The 18641-nt window shown below is 35.4% G+C and overlaps 1 protein-coding gene across 3 annotated transcripts in view; it reads left to right on the top strand.

Moving 5' to 3' along the window:
• Window positions 1–18641, top strand: part of tanc1b (tetratricopeptide repeat, ankyrin repeat and coiled-coil containing 1b) — a 201634-nt gene that overhangs the window by 115319 nt on the left and 67674 nt on the right. For all 3 annotated transcript variants that reach the window (XR_009422458.1, XM_059500646.1, XM_059500645.1), the window contains exons 5-7: window positions 5366–5487; window positions 7324–7492; window positions 10232–10501. Coding sequence is in view for 2 of the 3 variants with exons in the window: in XM_059500646.1 (XP_059356629.1) it covers window positions 5366–5487; window positions 7324–7492; window positions 10232–10501 (561 nt within the window). In the remaining variant the exon portion in view is untranslated. The remainder of the gene's footprint in view (window positions 1–5365; window positions 5488–7323; window positions 7493–10231; window positions 10502–18641) is intronic.

Below are 18641 nucleotides of genomic sequence, written 5' to 3'. Positions count from 1 at the left end.
TTGATGTGTTTAAAGAGCTTTATTACTCTCTCTGCTCACTTTAGAGATGAGAAACTGCTTCCATGTCTTTTATTTTCAATCCGACGGCAGCTCGTTTCATTTTCTGTTTAGTGTCAGTGAATGGCTGTGGTTTGCTGGTCGAGTGAGATGTATGCCCTGAATGTTTTACAGTCTCACCCGACGAGATCTGAGAGAAACAGACAGACCAAGTCATGTCACATGCATGGAAATTAAACCAAGTCAGTGTTGCAGACCTAATCAGGTTAGCCACTGTAAAAGAGAGAGAGGGTCACACAGTGGAGTGAGCGGTCTTAACCATCAGTGTCTTGTGTACTGCAAACACATACAAGCTTCATCACTGTGTCTGTCACGTGACTCTGTTCCTCTTTCAGCTTGAACTGATCTTTAACTAAGGGCATTATTAACTGTCTTTACATTTATTTTGAAAGATGAAGCTCACGATTATGGAAAGGGGCGTTACACTTTCAATGAGTGCTTGCTTGTGGTGTTCAGCCAATCACAATGCACTGGGTCAGTTGACCAATCAGAGCAGACTGAGCTTGTCAGAAAGAGGGACTTTGTAGAAAACAATGCGTTTGAGAAAGGTGGGGCATAGAGGACCTACAATAATGTACAGTATTTTAAAAATAATGTGTTTTTTAAACATTAACCCTTAAGGCGCCTGGGTTTTATTGCATGTTTTTGTGTGTGTGTCTTTTTTATCCTCATTCCAAATTATCAGAAAAGAGGAAGCCAACAGTTGATCAGTTGACCAGCTATCTGCCCAATCAGGTATCTATGTGACACAGTTCGTAGTTCTTGAGAGTATGGTTCCTGTCATTCATTGCATGACACAGCGCAGAGCGCACCTTCCCCACACAGACTGCACCTGTACTGTCTGCCGGCCGTGCATTAGAGCGTGCGCGATCAGCAACAGCTCTCCTATGGACACTATGATCACGTTCACCTCTGCCACCCGCATACCCGTTTAGCAAAGAGTCGAAATGATCGCTTGTTTGTGCTTCGTGAACACTCTCGCCTTGCACAGCGGCACCATTGCGTAGCAAAGATGTACCGCGAGACGCGCAATCATTAGACGGCCGATCACCATTTCCAAAAGGCAAATATTCCCCTTCAGAGTCAGAATCGGTGAACAACATTTGCAACACATCCTCGCGGTACAACTTTGTATTAGCCATCTGGCGATTTTCTCTCATAAATCTCACCATTTACACTCATGCTATGAAATGAATTGCTTCTGCATCAATGACATGAGAGCTCACTTGCTCTGCTATTTCCTTGAACACTTTGAACAGAAACAATGCATAATAATCAAAGCACTACATGTCTGCCATCTAGTGGAAGGGAATACAAATAAGATATTACACCATATAAGGAACTACAGTATATTTTATTAAGGATGACGTCTTGTCGCAATTTTGCGACTTTGGCGCTTAGAGGGTTAAAACATGTCAACATATTCTGTTACACCAAATACACAAAATAATGATCTTTAAAAAGCATCGTAGGACCCCTTTAAAAAGTTCTTCAGTTCAATTTACTTCCATCAATCAGTTCGTTAGTCTGTTTACTTCAGTGTATCGATTCAAAGCTCTTGTGTTATTGATTCATTTGCATTATCACTCCAGTTTTTTATGTTAATTGAGTGAAAAACCTTGTAGAAAAACTATTGTGTGTACTCGATTGTTATTACGTTGATTCTTTTGAATATATTTCACTACAGTGACCGTTTAGGTGAAATATTTGGAAAGAATCTTAAATATAGAGATTGTTTATAGTCAATAGGATGAAACAATATGGATTTTCTGTACACTGCCCAGCAGAAATCAGCTCAGGAACTGGACCAGTGTCAGAGCTCACAGCTAGCAAGTGAAGAAACGCTCATGATTTCAGCGTTAATTATGAATTCTGAACATGGCGTCTGCTGGGATGTTGGGTGGAAAGGGCACCTGTTAACAGCTTGTTGCTGTGACACTGGCATTCACAATAGCAGATGTTTTGCCTGGATGAACGAGTAGCGAGCGTTTGTTGGGCTCTTCTCTGGAAGACGAGAGCGGTGCTGAAATGTTTTTGGGAGCATGTAAATGAGTCCCTGCAGCACTCAAGCATGAATGAAAGCAGACGGCAGTGAGGAGACATGGAGACACGTTTGAGAGGGATGTTGGCTCGTGTGTTGTTTTTAAATGTCAAGATGACGTCTGTGGGAGTAATTATGCTCTTCAGACGCTGGTGTCCGACATCACCCAACTGCACTATGACAAGTACTACTATTGCTTATAAGCCATTTGAAAAAAACTTACTGATTAAAATTGGTTTTGGTTGTACCTTTTGTAACATGAATGAAAGGTTCCATTGACTTTCACTACAGTTCAAAAAGGTTAGGATCGCTAAGATATTTTTAATGTCTCTTTTCACCAAGGCTACATTTTTTTTTTCCATTTGAATATATTTTACATTTTAATTTATTCCTTTGATTTTCAGCATCATTCCTCCAGTCTTCAGTGTCACATAATCCTTCAGAAATCTTTCTAATATGCTGATTTGCTGCTCAAGAAACATTCCTGATTATTATCAATGCTGCTTAATATTTTTGTGGAAACAATGAGACCACTCAAACATTTGTATAAGATTTAAAAAAAATTTATAATTTTTAATTAATCATTCATGAAAGCGACAAAGTGAGTGAAGAAATTTAAAATGATTTCTATTTAATAAATGCTTTAACCACTTTAATTAATATGTTTGATAAATGCAAATAAATGCGGTTCATTAAACTTAATATTCATCAAAAAGAAAGTGCATCACCATTTCCACACAAAATATGAAGCAGCAAAATTGGTTTCAATATTGATAATAATCAGACATGTTTCTTGAGTCAAATAAATTGTAATGATTTCTAAAAGATCATGTGAGACTGGAAACTGGAGTAGTGATGAAGAAAATTCTGCTTTGCATCACAGGAATAACATCACATTTTATAATATATGAAAACTAAAAAATGAAAAATGAGTTTAATTTGTATCTCTTTCGTATTTGTCTTATTGCACTTTTAAAAAAATGATTAAATATATATATCATCTATATTATATATGAACAACTATTATTTTTATAGTTGCTCCCTTTTCACTACTGTTAAAAGTGAAATTGTCAATTTATTCGAGTTTTCCCAAATTCAATCCTTGATTCAAATCCTCTTCTTCAGAGAAGAATTAAAAACTAATAACTATAAATGTAATTGTAATAGTAGCATGTTTTAGAGATCTTCGTGTGCTGCTCTATTACCAAAGTGAATCAGTCTCTCTGTTCAAGGCATCTAGGCACTGAAATACCTTGTGTTTTGTGAAATGAATCTCAGGCCATGGTGTTTTCCAGAAATAGCTCAGCTGGGCCGTGTTGAGGGTTGCTGGTGTCTTGTGTGTGATGGTGTCTGTGGATCTGTGGCTAAAATCAATAACGCCAGTGATGGAGACGTGTGGAGTTGTGAGCAATAGAGTGTAGTTTCTTCTGCTCTGTTCAGGCTTTTCATACAGAGATAAAACAAAATTAAGGTTTTTTTGCAAAGAGTCACAAAAGCATAAGCTAATTTACTCTCTCAAGCAAACGGTTATATATTTGCAAACCTAATAATCTAATTCATATTAACAAAATAAAGTTTGCAAGTGCACCACCAAATTTCCTTTCTCAAAATAAGTTTTTCAAATGAAAAAACAATTCATGCATTCCTAAGTATGTTTGCACATTTCTGAATATTTGTACATGTATGAACTGATTGTTGAATTGTCACCATATGTTTGCAGACTTTTCTGTGAGGCACGGATTTACAAGTTTGTGTTTTTAAACATTCTCTTTAGCCAATCAGATGTGAGTTTAAATAAATCAAAATGAGCATTTGTTTGTGAATGTGAATTGGCATACACATTTGGGAATCAAATTTTCTAAATATACACATACATTGTTTGAAGGCTCTTTTAGCTCCAGACCTGTGTGCTGAATGAAAGATTTGTGAGCGAGCGCTCTGAATCTACAGGAATGCTTGTTATTAATATGTGTGGCACTGAGATGAGAGATGAAAGAGTAATGAGAAAATGGATATTAATAACAAACTCCTCTCATCTGTTCATTCTCATCACATATTCTTTCCTACTCTATACAGGCTGCAGAAATAGTTCACAGGCAGTGACAGTTTTGTCTGTTTACTCACCCTCATGTGCTTCATGCTGTTATTTTTTATCTTCATCCATGCATTTTATCTTTTTCTGTACCACAGTGTTCTTTTCTAAGTCTTTTCTTAAATGAGTTGTTGGAGGTGCAGATTGACATTTGAGTCATTATTTGCTCATAAACTCTCTTTAGAGACTTTCACTTTTATCTTTCATATTTAGTTTTTTGTCCATCAGTGTTTCTCACTGTTAAAGGGATAGTTCATCCAAAAATTTAAATTTGCTGAAATAGTAGACCTCAGGTCATCCAAGATTAGGATGAGTTTGTTTCTTCATCATATTTCGAGAAATTTAGCATTGCATCAGTGTCTCATCAATGGATGCTCTGCAGTGAATGGGTGCCGTCAGAATGAGAGTCCAAACAGCTGATAAAAACATCACAATAATCCACACCACTCCAGTCCATCAGTTAATGTCTTATGAAGTGAAAAGCTGAGTCTTTGTAAGAAACAAATCCACCATTAAGATGTTTTTAACTTTAAGCAGCTGCTTCTAACCAAAATACGAGTCCTGTATCCCTAATATTTCTTTCTCCTGTGAATAATGAATCTTTTCTAAATCAGGAGAGAAATCTGCACAGATCAAGCACCGTTTACAAACCAAAACATCTCTAAACAAATATGCGGCTGCATTTTGATGTGAGAGCCAACAGGAAATGAACTTTAATACTGCAGGAAGCGTTGGATTATGGATTATGGACTGGTATTTTGGCCAGAAGTGATGGTTTAAATTTAAAACGCCTTAATGATGGATTGATTGTTTGTTATCGTATTCGTAAAGGGTGTATCAGATTACAGAGGGGGAGGGGTTAAAATGTGAGGCATGTGTGATGTCATCAGCAAAGGAAAGTTGTTTCAGAGGTAGACCAAAATGTATAATTTTTTCCTGTAGAATAAGATGCAGAATTTAAAGTAAGACCAGAAACATGAATTAAGAGAGTAAACGGAGTCAGTCTGAGTTCTGACTCATGACTTTCTGTGTGATTCCCGTTTTGTGCCTGTTTCAGAGAATGGCAGTGAATGACTGTTGTGTTATCTGCGCAGATCCTGTAAAGTCTGTGTTTCTCTCTCTCCCTCTCCCTCTCTCCCTCTCTCCCTCTCTCTCTCTCTCTCTCTCTCTCTCAGAGCCGGCCGGTCCAGGCCCCTCCCCAGCCGCTCAGGAGTTGATGACACGCTTGGGGTTTTTGCTGGGCGAAGGCATCCCGGGCTCCTCACGCATACCTATGGACGACAAGAATGAAAAAAAGGTATTTTCCACAGCCGCTGCAAGAGTGAGAGAACGAGACGGTGAGACAGAAGGAAGAAAACCGCATGGATTAAAGCCGCGTGTTTGCCGTCTGTCAGTGTGAGACGCGATGAGGAGTGTGTCTGTGTGCCTCCACAGTAAGTCATTCCCGTTCGCTCTGAACCGCTGCAGAGCCGACCACCAGAAACCTGAGTCCTGCTAAATTGAGGTCTGCTCCAGAAATAGTTCAGCTCTATCAGGATTTCGGAGAATGGGATAATTAGGCTGAGACTGTGGTACGAACGCCCTTCATGTGCAATGCTTTTGTTTAATAAATCATAATGGCTCATGTGGGAATTGGGTGAAGAGGGAAGCAACAATGTGTGTCTTTGAGAGCTGCTAACGATCCGCGTCGCTTGTTCTCGGACGAGCGTCTTTAATCTGTTTCATGAGGTTGCCGTCTGGAAGTTTGTTTTAAAGGAACTTTCATTGGTTTTGTGACCTTCACTGACTCGTGTCCCTGCGGTGACTCAGAGGGGCTGCTGGTGTTTGGGGTCTGAGAGAAGGACGTAAACAGTCTGCCTCTTTCAGGCTTTTCAACACTCATTTCATTTTGTCTGGATCTATTTTGTTAATCAAAAATATGTTGAGCTATATTGAAATTAAAGCACCTCTTCTAGGATGAGCATGTTTTTAAAGTCTGAATTTAAATGGTTTATGATGTGTTAGTGGGTCTTAATGTCAAAAATGTTGATGTCAAATGTCACGTGTATGGGTGTAAAAAAATAAAAAACATTTAAAAGCTGAAATATTTGAAAAAAATGGCATAATAGTAGTTAATGATGATAGTATTAAACAGGAGTATTTTTAGAATTAAATATTTCTGTTTGTATTATTATTATTAATATTATTATTATTACCATAACATTGAAATAGTTTTTATATTTAAATATTAAAATTTAAATATTAATGTGGTGCCATCAGCATCCAGGAAGAGATTTTGTTGTTATCTGACAAAATTGTTTGACATTTTTGTGGAGTAAATAATGCCTAGTTGGATTTTTTTCATCTGGAGATTGTATAAGAAGAAAATATAATTAGCATTTAAAAGCAAAAAAAAAAAAATATATATATATATATATATATATTTGTTGTTGTTGTATTAATAGCAATAATAATTATTCATTATATATATATATATATATATATATATATATTATATTATTGTAAATAATAAAAATGAAGTACTATTAATGCAGAAATTCATTTTGTTGTCATGTGACAATAAAACCTTAAAAGGGAATATGACATTGAGGTCTACTCATGAGTATAGGTCAAGACAATATCAGTTCAACATTTGAAACATGACATTTTTTAGCTTAATATTTAATAATTATAATAGTAATACAAATAAAATAATAACACATAATATATTAATATTTAATTATTATTAAATATTATAATTAATATGCAGGAAGCCATTTTGTTGTCATGTGACCAAAAAAACTCTTAAAACCTGAAATGCGGGTTTAGAGAAGCACTGTAAACCCTTGTGCATCATGTCAGTAATTTATCGGTGTTTTTTCTCCAGTCAGTTCTGGATTGAGTCATGTGCAGGGTCCTTGGATGAGGTTCTGGTGGCATGTCAGGGATTTTTACCTCATCAGTTGTTTATTTCTGCTGGTTGCTTTTATTTGGTGGAAGAGAAACATCAGACTCTGAGATTGATTTAACTGTTAACATTGGAGTTATAACCCTTCTCTCTCTCTCTTCTACCCCTCCATATACTGTAACACAGATAAGAGTGTTTGCATTATTACTGCATCAACATCAGCATGTCTCTCTGTTATCTCTGCAGTGTCCAGTGAATCAGGGAATCAGTCCGTGTTCCACTCTGACCAGCAGCACAGCGTCCCCGTGTACAGACAGCCCCTGCTCCACCTTAAACAGTAACAGCAGCCACCCGGCCTGTGGAGCCATCACCAGCCCCAGCTCCACCCTCGAGAGCAAAGACAGCGGCATCATCGGTGAGAAACACACACACACAACACTTCCAAATCAACATCTAACCCACAAAACCTCACTGGCACAAAGTGAAAGAATCTCAGTACTGTCTGGGTTATTATAGTTAACAAAAACTGAAACTAAAACCATAAAAAGGGTTCAGACTGAAATAAAACTTTTTTTTTCAGCAGGTTGCCTTTGCAAAATTTCTCATTTTAATTCAGTTAAATTTGAAAATAACTAAAACTGAAATAAAGAATAATAAAATCTATGTAGACATAAGCAAAGACTACTAAAAACGGAACACACAATAAAAGTAGCAATACTGTAACTAAAATTCAAATTCAAATAGAACATAAATAAAAACTAGTTTCAAAATATTCATAAAAATTATAGTAGTCTTTCAGTAATACTAAAATAACACTGGTTATACACAATATTAGATTTTTTTTTTTCATTAAAATCAGCATAATTTAGTCTAAAAATAATTCCATTATACATGTACTTACAATTTTATTCTAAAAATTAAATATATATATATATATATATATATATATATATAAACAATTAACATATAAATCTATATATTAAATATATATCTACATTTTTACAATGCAACAATGAAAATGAGAATTACAGGACTGGTACATTTCTGAGAAAATGTAACTTCTTTCAGTTTCGTTGAATGTTCAGAAATTATGTAATAAAGAAAAAAATCATATAAAAAATAAATACTAATAATTATCATAAAAATTAAGTGTTTTATATTTAAATATTAAAATATATAGTATAAATAAATGCATGATAATTTGCATAAATACAGCAAAGCCTTTTTTATAATCTTATTTCCATTGTTATAAGGTAATTCTTTTTAGATTATTTTTAAAACTTTTGATGTAGAAATGTAAGCATGCATCATTGTAGTACTTTTTTTAATACATTTTATTAATAAAAATAAAAAAAAGTGTCCTGACTGATTTCGTGATATTAAATGAACGGGAATGAGATTTTTACACATTATGGTAATAAGAATTTGTGTGGAAAATGTTTATATTTTTGATTTTTGGGTAACGTGTGACCTGAGCATTTCTGTCTCACCCAATAACTGGAAATCTACCACACCTTCACCAGTTTTGCGTCTCATCGCCTCATTAAAAGTGGAGATTGAGAGCTGAAATCACAGCTCATGTTGGCCTGTAGATCCAATCGTGGGGTTTTTCGCAGGATGAGGTGTTGATGCAGCTTGGCCGCTTCAGAAAGTCGGTTTTGAGCTCCAATCTTCAACATTTCTCTTTGAATTATGCAGCATTACAGGATGGCAGTCCTAGTTTCTGAGAAAATATTGGAGAATATTTGTTATTCTCACAAAGTTGTTTTTAGAAAGGGGCATCTAACCCTGAATTATAGCCCATTTGTAATGGCATCTAGCTGGCTAGGAGTTTATTTTGTCCTTTAGATGTAGTACACAGAAGAAGCATGACAAATTTCTGTGTAAATTGTTTGTAAAATCCATTCTTGCGAACACAGGAATTGGTTCTGCTGGTGTTCAGTGCGTTAGGCTTGTTGTCTTTGGGATGAGAGAAAGAGCAGGTCTGCTGGTTTGTTGATGTAGAGCAGCGTGTTTGGCCTGTCTGACCCGCTCAGGATGTGATTGATGCTCTCATGACTTTGAAGTTTGTGAAGAATCAGCAGAAGGAAAAGCCAAACAGTGTGAACAGCGGTTTAGATGCACTTACAGACACGTATACAGTGAGCTGCACACATCTGACTCCATATTGAACATCTGTTATTTAAACCCGGACATAAACAGTGCTTGAGGATTCGGAAACATTTCAAACAATGAAGAAATGTTTAACTGGCTTCTCATAGTCATGAAAACCCTGGAATTGATGCATTTATTGTATTTATTTATTTCTTTATTATTTCTTTCTTTAAGGGAATGTGTAAAAGATTTTCACTTTTTATTATTTGTAGGTCTCCTCCAATGCTGAAGATTTGCACTGGCACTATGATGATTCATGATTCAATTAATTTATTATTTAATTATGACTGACTGGCATTACAAGATATATCTATACACTCTATTAAATACTATTATAGTTATTTATACAAAAAAATTTTTTTTCTTTTTTGTGTTTTTTTTAAATATATTTTTAAGTATGTGTATATAATTTATTAATTTTTATTTCAGTTTTCGTTAATAAGTACATACACTAAAGCTAAGCTAGATTTAAAATTAAAAGTGACAATTTTAATTAATAATTTATATATATATATATATATATATATATATATATATATATATATATATACGCAAACTTGTTTTATGTGATTTTTTTTTTTTTTTTTCATTTTAAGTTTATATAGTGTTTTTTTTATCATTTTAATAGTTATGTTGTCTATGTAATTTGTATGTACATTTTAGTTATTTTAGTATACATACTAAAGTAAAACTACATGAGAAACTAGCTTTTTATCTCATAAATGATATAGCATATATAAAAATGTAAAAAAATAAAATAAAAATCAAATTACAGCAATGCAAATTTGTATTGTATTGTATCCACACTATATCATTGTGCAGTGTGCACTTAGGATAAATTAAAAATGGATAGTACATGTAATCAGGCTGGTGAACAACTTGTTATTCAGGGTTGTTTGTTGCCTGTACCTGTGATTTGAACTGAATAGAATCGGTTTAAATGAATGAGTCCGAATCATGTGTGCACACAGTGTCAGTAATCCAGTTTCCTCTCATCCAGCCACCATCACCAGCTCTTCAGAGAATGACGACCGCAGCGGCTCCAGTCTGGAGTGGGGTAAAGAGGGTAGCATAAGGAGCTGCGCTCAGCATGTGCGGCCAGACACGTGCTCTCCGGTGGCCGAGGAGGAAGCCTCAACATCTGGGACAGGGGTACGGAGTGTCTCCACGGCTAAGAAGACTTCAGGAGCCGTAGGGTCCGAGGGCCCCGTCCAGTATCCCACGCAGAACTCGTCCAGTCTGATGATGCCTCGGCCGAACTCAGTCGCAGGTAAGAGAAATGAGCGAGAGCAGCAGAGCACAAAGCATCAGGGTCGTCCTGTGATTCCGGAGGCGATGACTGGCGCGTGACTGCTGGAATGAAGCCGAGCAGAGACTCATGGGAAGACATTGCCACCAGTTTAATAGTGTGTGTGTGTGTTGTAGATTGTGAGAGAGCTCATTATCAGGAGGCACATTCTTTCTCCTGTTGCTCCTTGAGGAAGCAGATACGTTGGGCAGCTGTTGCGTGTGTGTGTGTGTGTGTGTGTGTGTGTGCGTGTGCGTGTGCGTGTGCGTGTGCGTGTGCGTGCTGTTGGCCGGCTTCTGTCTTTAGCATCAGTTCCACATTCCTCCGACTGATCACGTGATCTTTCCCGCTTCTCTGTCAGTTGCGTGAGTCTCCAAAAAAATACATTGTATTTCACACTGAAATCAAGAGAAAGAATTAAGAATTAAATTAATTTGCATTACTGTAATGCTAAAAAAATCTAATTTACATTGCTGTAATATGATGTATTTTTTTACCATTTTATATTTCATGGTAGTATTTGTTGCACTGGCTTTAAAGTAAACTTGATAAACCATTAGAAAATTATAATTATTAATTAATTATTAATTAATAAATATAATTATTAATTAATTAATTATAATTATTTTCTAAAAAAAAAAAAAAAAAATCCCACAAAATGTATACAAAAAGCATGCCATGCCTGATCTAACCACACAAAAGAAAATACAGTAAAACCCCACCCAAACACAGATACACAACTTTAAGAAAAGTCAGACAAAATATTAAAAATGGAATAAAATAATAAAATATCCAAGTTATCTATAACATAAGTGTCCAAACAAATTTCAATTCTTAAAAAAAAGTGAGGAAGGGGCAACATATTTTAATACATAACATACATAACATTAATATTTTTTTTTACATGCATCAGTCTTAGAGAAACAAAGCCCTTTCAGCATGCCATTATTGAAATCCGGGTGATAGAGTGGAATTCATCCTTTTAGCCACCACCATACCAAACATAAGAGATGTGTCAATGCTAATGTATGGTCAGAACATCCAAAAAAAAAAAAAAAGCTCATTCAAGATCTGGACTGATATCTTCTCCAAAAACATTTGAATGCCACTGACAAATATTCTTCCAAAACTCAGAAATCTCAGGGCAAAAACCAACAAATATGAGCATGCGTCCCATCTGAGCACTTGCATCGATCACATAATGGAGAAACTGAAGGGTAAATTTGATGGAGTTTAGTTTTGGTATAGTGTAACACATGCAGCACTTTAAACTCTGTAAGTTGTAATCTTGCATTAATAGAGCAGGTATGAATTAGTTTCAGTCCTTCCTTCCAAATCTCTTTTGAAATATTAATTCCAGGGTGTTTTCCCATGCTACTTTCAGGTAATCTGAAGACAACTGCACAATGCGAGACAAACAAAGCAACAAACTGTCGCACTGAATATTTGGTCAAAGGAATAATACTATTGTGAACTATTGGTAAATTGATTATTTTATGTAAACAACAAAAAATGATTGTGTAGTTTATTTTATTTTACTTATTTATTTATTAATTTTTGTTATGTTTTATTTGCATTTATTCGTTAAGTACATGTAAAATATAAATATTATGAAGAAACTTTTTTTGCGCATCGATTATTTTGCACCAATGAATAATGCACAATAAGACTTGAATAAGATCTGCTTAAAACATACAAAACATTAGACATTCTATTGAATTTTATTTAAATGCTTGTTAATTGTAGGCAATATTTCTGTATTTATAGTGCATTTTAGTAGTAAGAATTTAAGTTTGTCTTGAAAATCATGCTCACAATGCTTACAAATTTAATTATCCTAAAATAGCTTAAATCTATATTTTTATATGATTATTATTATTAATTTTGAAGTGAAATGTGACCTTGAAATTTTGTTGATGGGTTTCATGAACATGATTTTGACGATTTGTCTTGATTTTATTTGGTGTTTGGATAAATATGAGGCTTGCATTTCTTTCAGAAACTGATTTTTGTGATGAAGGCTGATGTTTTCTAAGTCTGCAGAAGCTGTTGAGGTGTTTGTGAGAGAGATGGATGTGGGCGTTTGGTTTGGGTTTATTGTGGTGTGTGAGTATATTGTGTAAGGTAAGGTGCAGAAACGTTTCTCATAAAAAGCCGTCAGTCATTAAACTAAGCGAGTCGACGTGAAACAATAAAAACCGGTTGGCACCATAAAGGCATCTGCAGTTGTCAAGGTTAGAGTATGTTTTCTTTAGTGTGTGTGTGTGTTCACATTTTCATTTTGTACACCTGCTTACTTTTACTCATATCACACCCCGCTTGGCCTTGGTGAATAAAGCATTAGTCTTTACTGAGCGTTTGATAGATCTGTAACTTCACTGCATTCAAAGCTGCCAACGTCATGTTACCACACACACAAACACACACACTCACAAAATACAGCTACAGATGGGAACAGGAATTTTATGATTCTGGTTCCAATTTATATTCTGCTTAATGATTCTAATACGGTAATGTCTGCATTAATGATTCTTTTTTAAAAGAAGAATAATAATTTATATTTTTAATTAAAAAATTTTTTTATTAATTTAAATAAAATAAAATGTTTTTGGTTGCATAGGTTTATTTTATTTTAATTGTATTAATATTTTTATTGAAGTACCAGTAGAGCGCTCTTCTGAATGTATATCTTTACAACTACTTGCTACTTAAGTATTTGCATTTTGATTCAAATCTTAAATTTAAACAACATAACAGTTATTGGTTCATTTTGAATGAGTGAAAAACCACTCTGAAAGATTCAGTCAGTGGATAAATCATTAGATCGATTCAAATGGCACAGCATTGATTCAGTGCAGATTCAGTGCAGCAGTAAACACTGTCAGAGTATTGCAATATGCCATACTGTCTATGCAAGAATGCAGACATTCAAGAATATCTTTCTGTTAGTGGTGTGCGATATGACTATTAAACTGATCTATTTGTCTATTGAGACCGGCGGTAGTGCACATGACATCACACACTTATAACAAGCATAATACAACGTTTGTATACAATTGTAATAACAGTAACAGTTGCAAATTGTTTTGTTTAGACTATACTATCATGGTAATTCACAAATTACCTCAATTTCATTTCATTTTGAGCGCAGGAACATACAGTTTATTCTGCGTTCAGCAAATTAATTTTGTGTTGTGCGATGGACCTCGTTGAAAAACAAACAATACATCGCCGATCTGGAGCCATCTCCACTCATGTCACCCATCCGCGTTTGTACAAGTGTCTTCAATTCCTGTGTTTGCAAATGCCTGGCTGGTCAGGTTTGGTGAGGCTTTCTACAAACTGGGCAAATACAAACGAGACGGCGATAAATGGAAGATGTTAACAAGAAATGCGGCAACGATTCCTATTTCAAAGAAAGCGTGTGCAAATGATGATTTAATGCGCAGATAGAGTTACTCTCACAGGACACTGCACTTATTCGCAATCACAAAAGTACATTCTTTGCATGTGCTTTAAAGCCTTGCGAGTCAAACATTTTATTCGAGCGCTGTTCTGACGTACGCTTTTTCTGAGCGCATACACATGAAGCACGAACTAAAAAGGCTGTCTAACAGCGCCTGCTTACTGAACTGTTATCTCAAGATTTACATAGACTCAGTTGTTATGTCTAAACTGAAAGTAAACAGTTGAGAGAAAAACTGATGCGTGCAGGTACAGTACTAGTTCACCCCAAAATTTAATTTTTTCTTGTGCTGAACACAAAAGAAGATATTTCGAAGAATGTGAGTAACCAAACAGTTGCTGGTCCACTATGAATTTGATAGTAGGGAAAAAATACTATGGAAGTATCTGTGGACCAGCAACTATTTGGTTTTCCATGTTCTTCAAAATAGCATTTATGTTCAGCAGAAGAAAAGGGACGTGACATACAGCCAAGTATGGTGACCCATACTCAGAATTCGTGCTCTGCATTTAACCCATCCTAAGTGCACACACACAGAGCAGTGAACACACACACAGAGCAGTGGTGAGCAGTTGGGGGTTCAGTGCCTTGCACAAGGGCACATCAGTCGTGTTATTGCCTGCCCGAGACTCAAACCCACAACCTTAGGGTTAGGAGTCAAACTCTCTAACCACTAGGCCAAGAATAAAACTCATTTAGGTTTAAAACAATTTTGAATAAAGGATGGTATAAAATAAAACACTGACAGAATTAACACACAGATGACAGAATTTTTATTTTTGAGTGAACTATTCCATTAATGTTAATAAAACAACAGAATGCTGAGAAAAATACACCTATTGTACCTGAAAATAAAATGCTGTTACACAAAATATATTTTTTAATGTGTATCATTGTTTTTATTTTTAAAAACAAAGATAAAATAATGACAAATATTTGTATTTTCGCCTACTTTGGCCTAAATATCCACAATTATTTTTCTTATTTTGTCACCTTGAAATTCTTTGTCTTTTATAATAGGGGAATTTGCTTGCAGAACTTCATGATTTTATACTTTTGCCATATCGCCCACCCCTTCTTTCAGTACAAGTATTTTTTCTAAATAAGAACTGGTTAATCCTATTTGCAGTCCTCATTCACTTGTTTAAATATTTGATGTAAGTGCATGCTGTTCGTTCTCTTATCCAGCTCCTGGCATGAAGATGTCATAGTTCTGCTGCATTAGTGTTGGTTTTCGAGGTGCAGATGGGAAGGACAGGCAAAGACATTATCATTAGGTGAAGCTCACAGAGGACACAGCCTCCATTTACTTTAGACACTTGAGACGTGTGGCGAGTTCAGGGAAAAGGAACAGAGAGTGAGACACTCAACAGGACGCTTACTGTGTTCTAAAACAACATGAGAGAGCACTTTTCTAAACATGCATGTAGTATTCTGAAAACGCAAATGTATGTGTGCAAAATTCATGCTGTATATTGTTTTATATGAAGTAACAAGCCATAGTTAAATCTGATTTCTGAACAGATTGTTCTTTTGACTCTAGTTTATTGTACTGTAGAAACTGTGATTCCAACAGCCACACGGTGCACGACCCACATTTAAAAAAGTATTCTGCAAATAACTGCATTTGCAGGTTTCAAACAGAGATGGCGACAAAGAGGCAAAACTTAAAGACTTCAGATTTAAAGGGATTGTTTGCCCAAAATTGAAAATTTGATGTTTATCTGCTTACCCCCAGAGCATCCAAGATATAGGTGACTTTTTTCTTCAGTAGAACACACAAAACCAAATGCTTGTGACAATACATTGATGTGTAAAGACAAAATGATCGTTCTGTGCAAGAAATGTCGTCGTCGTCTTGCTTTGTGGCGGATCGCAGACTTGTAAGTGAATTACCACCACCTATCTCTCAAATTGACCATTGACACTCTATCTACAATCTCAATTAGGAGTGTCACTGGTGCACTTGAACAGTTCACAGAAAGTTCTTACATTCCATCTGCAATGTATTTTAATTGTTGATCTATATTTTTTGGACAGCATACATTTTGGAGTGACATGAAAAGAATGATCCATTTTTGTGATCTGTCTCTTTAAGTGTTGTGTAGTAAATGGCGGTGTCAGTGGAGATGCTGCTGCTTTAGTGTCTGTCTGGGATTCTCGACCTCAGTGAATAATCATTCCATTTCATTTCTGCCACTGAACTTCATTTGTGTCCAGGCAACCGATCCATTTACTGGACAGCTCATTAAGACCACACTGAACTCTCTCTCTCGCTCTCAGAGAAAACAAAGACCCCATTTTAACTGCTCAGATATTAGAATGACTCAGAAATCTCACCCGTGTCAATCCTGGTGAAGAAAATCTCAAATATGTTGCAGCATGTGCCGTCTGATTTTTTTTTGCCTATGAATTTTCATCTTACAGATGAGAACTTGAGTGTGTGCAAAACTCATCTCTCTAATGTAAACTTGGGTGATATATTCACATTTCTCTGCTACTGGTGTCATTTTTTGTCTATCGGCTTAAGCAAAAGTTTGAAGAGCATTTTGCTGAGCAAGTTAAGCTGTCAACATTTATTAGCTGTTGACAGGTGAGTTTATTACCTGAATAATAGCGCATCTGGTTTGCATCTCCCCCTTGAGATGGAAGTTTTTTTTTACCACCACAATCCCACAATAATGCATGTTAAGTACATTCAGCAGGTTTGTGCACTTGCAGTATATTGACTAAACCTTTCCATCTGTCTTTGTGTTCTTGTGTTCTGTTTGTTTATGGCTTAAGAAAGAGATTTTGTTTCTCTTAATTAAGCTTTAGTAGCAGAAAACATTGTAAAAATGGGTAAGATCCAGTTCTGTTCGTTTGAATTAATCAGTGATTGAAGATCTGCTATTTGGTTATTATTATTATTTCTCACAGTCATTTTAGATTATATACATCAATATTAAGGGCAAATGTTGTCATAAGGATATACAGTCTGATGTCAGTAAGATTTTAAAGTCTCACCAAGTCTGCTCTGAAATACAGAAAAACAGCCATATTGTAAAATATTTTTAGAATTTAAATTAACTGTTTTTTATGTGAATATTTCTTCAATTGTAATTTATTTCTGTGATGCGCAGCTGAATTTTCAGAATCTTTCCTCCAGTCTTCAGTGTCACATGATCTTCAGAAATCATTCTAATATGATGATTTGCTGCTCAAAAGACATCTCATTATGTTGAAAACCATTTATTTTGAATTTTTTCATAGAAATTTCAAAAGAAAAGCCTTTATTTGAAATTGTCATTTTTTGTTACATTTTATGCATCCTAAGTGAAAATAAGAAGTCTGTTCACTTCATCTGGTGTTTTATAAACCCTGTAACCTCATGTATGAACAATAGTTATAGTGATTCTAGCTTTTGCAAACAGCGCTAATGAGTTTAAACAGCGAATACACAAACCAACTGGTGGCGCTACATGAGTTTAATTAGACTCGAGAAAGCAAATAGCTTAAGCTAATTAAGCCGAATTGCTATTTAATATGTGGAAAAGGAAAAACAAAGTCTTTTACAGAGTGAGCACATAACAGCTGGACATGCGGCCACGTGCATCCTCGCAAACAAACATGCACTCATGCAGCCAGATAACAGTGTGTTCTGTGTTGTGTCCGGTCTTGCTTGGAGGTCTTTTGACTCCATTCGATCGCCCTCTTAATGCCCGTAAGCCTCCAAAAATAACGGACATAAATCTATAATTGTATTATGGCACAGCAGGGCATGTCTGCAGAACGTCTCTCCTCACCTTCTGTATGCCAAGTGTGCTTAACGTCTGAAATACAGCCACCGAAGCTGCAGACGCGATAGCATGCGTTCAAACATTAAAAATGATAGAAAATAGGAATATTTTTTTCAGATCTTTAAAAACATGAAAGATGATAGAAACATGTCTTTTAAGCTCAGAAATACAATTGATATAAAACAGGATCTGGAAAAGAAACATCTTTAGGGCTAAACCTAAACCTAGGGAGTTGTAGAGTCAAGTCACATTTTTATATATAAATAGTATCACACTATGGAGTATGCAAGAAAATATAATTCATTAAATGTAAATGTGGCCAAAATTGTATTAATTTGTTTAAAATTTTTGCAAATTTGTACCAATTCTTTCCCTCATTTTAGTAAATTGTGGTCAAGTTGCATTTATTTCTTGGTTTTAGTAAATCTTGGTCACACTGAATGGATTTGTTTGCTCATTTTAGTATATTGTGGCTTCGTACAAATTGATTCCCTCACTTTACTGAATTGGAGCTAAATTGCTAAAATTTGTTCCGTTGTTGTAGTAAATCATGGCCAAGTTGCACTTATTTCTTTCTATTGTTTTAGTAAATCGTGGCCTCGTACTAAATTGCCACGTTAAACTAACTCATTCATTAATTTTTGTAAACCTTGGCCTACGTACTTATTAATTCCCTTGATTTATTAAAGGGGTCATGAACTGCTTCTGTTTTTTATTTTGTACTGTTCTCTGAGGTCCACTTATAATGTTATCAAGATTTTTAGAATACGTGTGTTAATCGGTGGGTGGGGCTAAACAAACAGTGATATTGATCTTCTTCTGCGGAGGCGGAGCTTATCCGGACTATGACATCATAGAGTAGAACATTCCACAAGAT

The sequence above is a fragment of the Carassius carassius genome, chromosome 19, assembly GCF_963082965.1.
Source record: "Carassius carassius chromosome 19, fCarCar2.1, whole genome shotgun sequence".
Classification (NCBI taxonomy): domain Eukaryota; kingdom Metazoa; phylum Chordata; class Actinopteri; order Cypriniformes; family Cyprinidae; genus Carassius; species Carassius carassius.
Note: the sequence above shows the minus strand (reverse complement) of the source record. Positions and strands in the feature narration are given on the sequence as shown.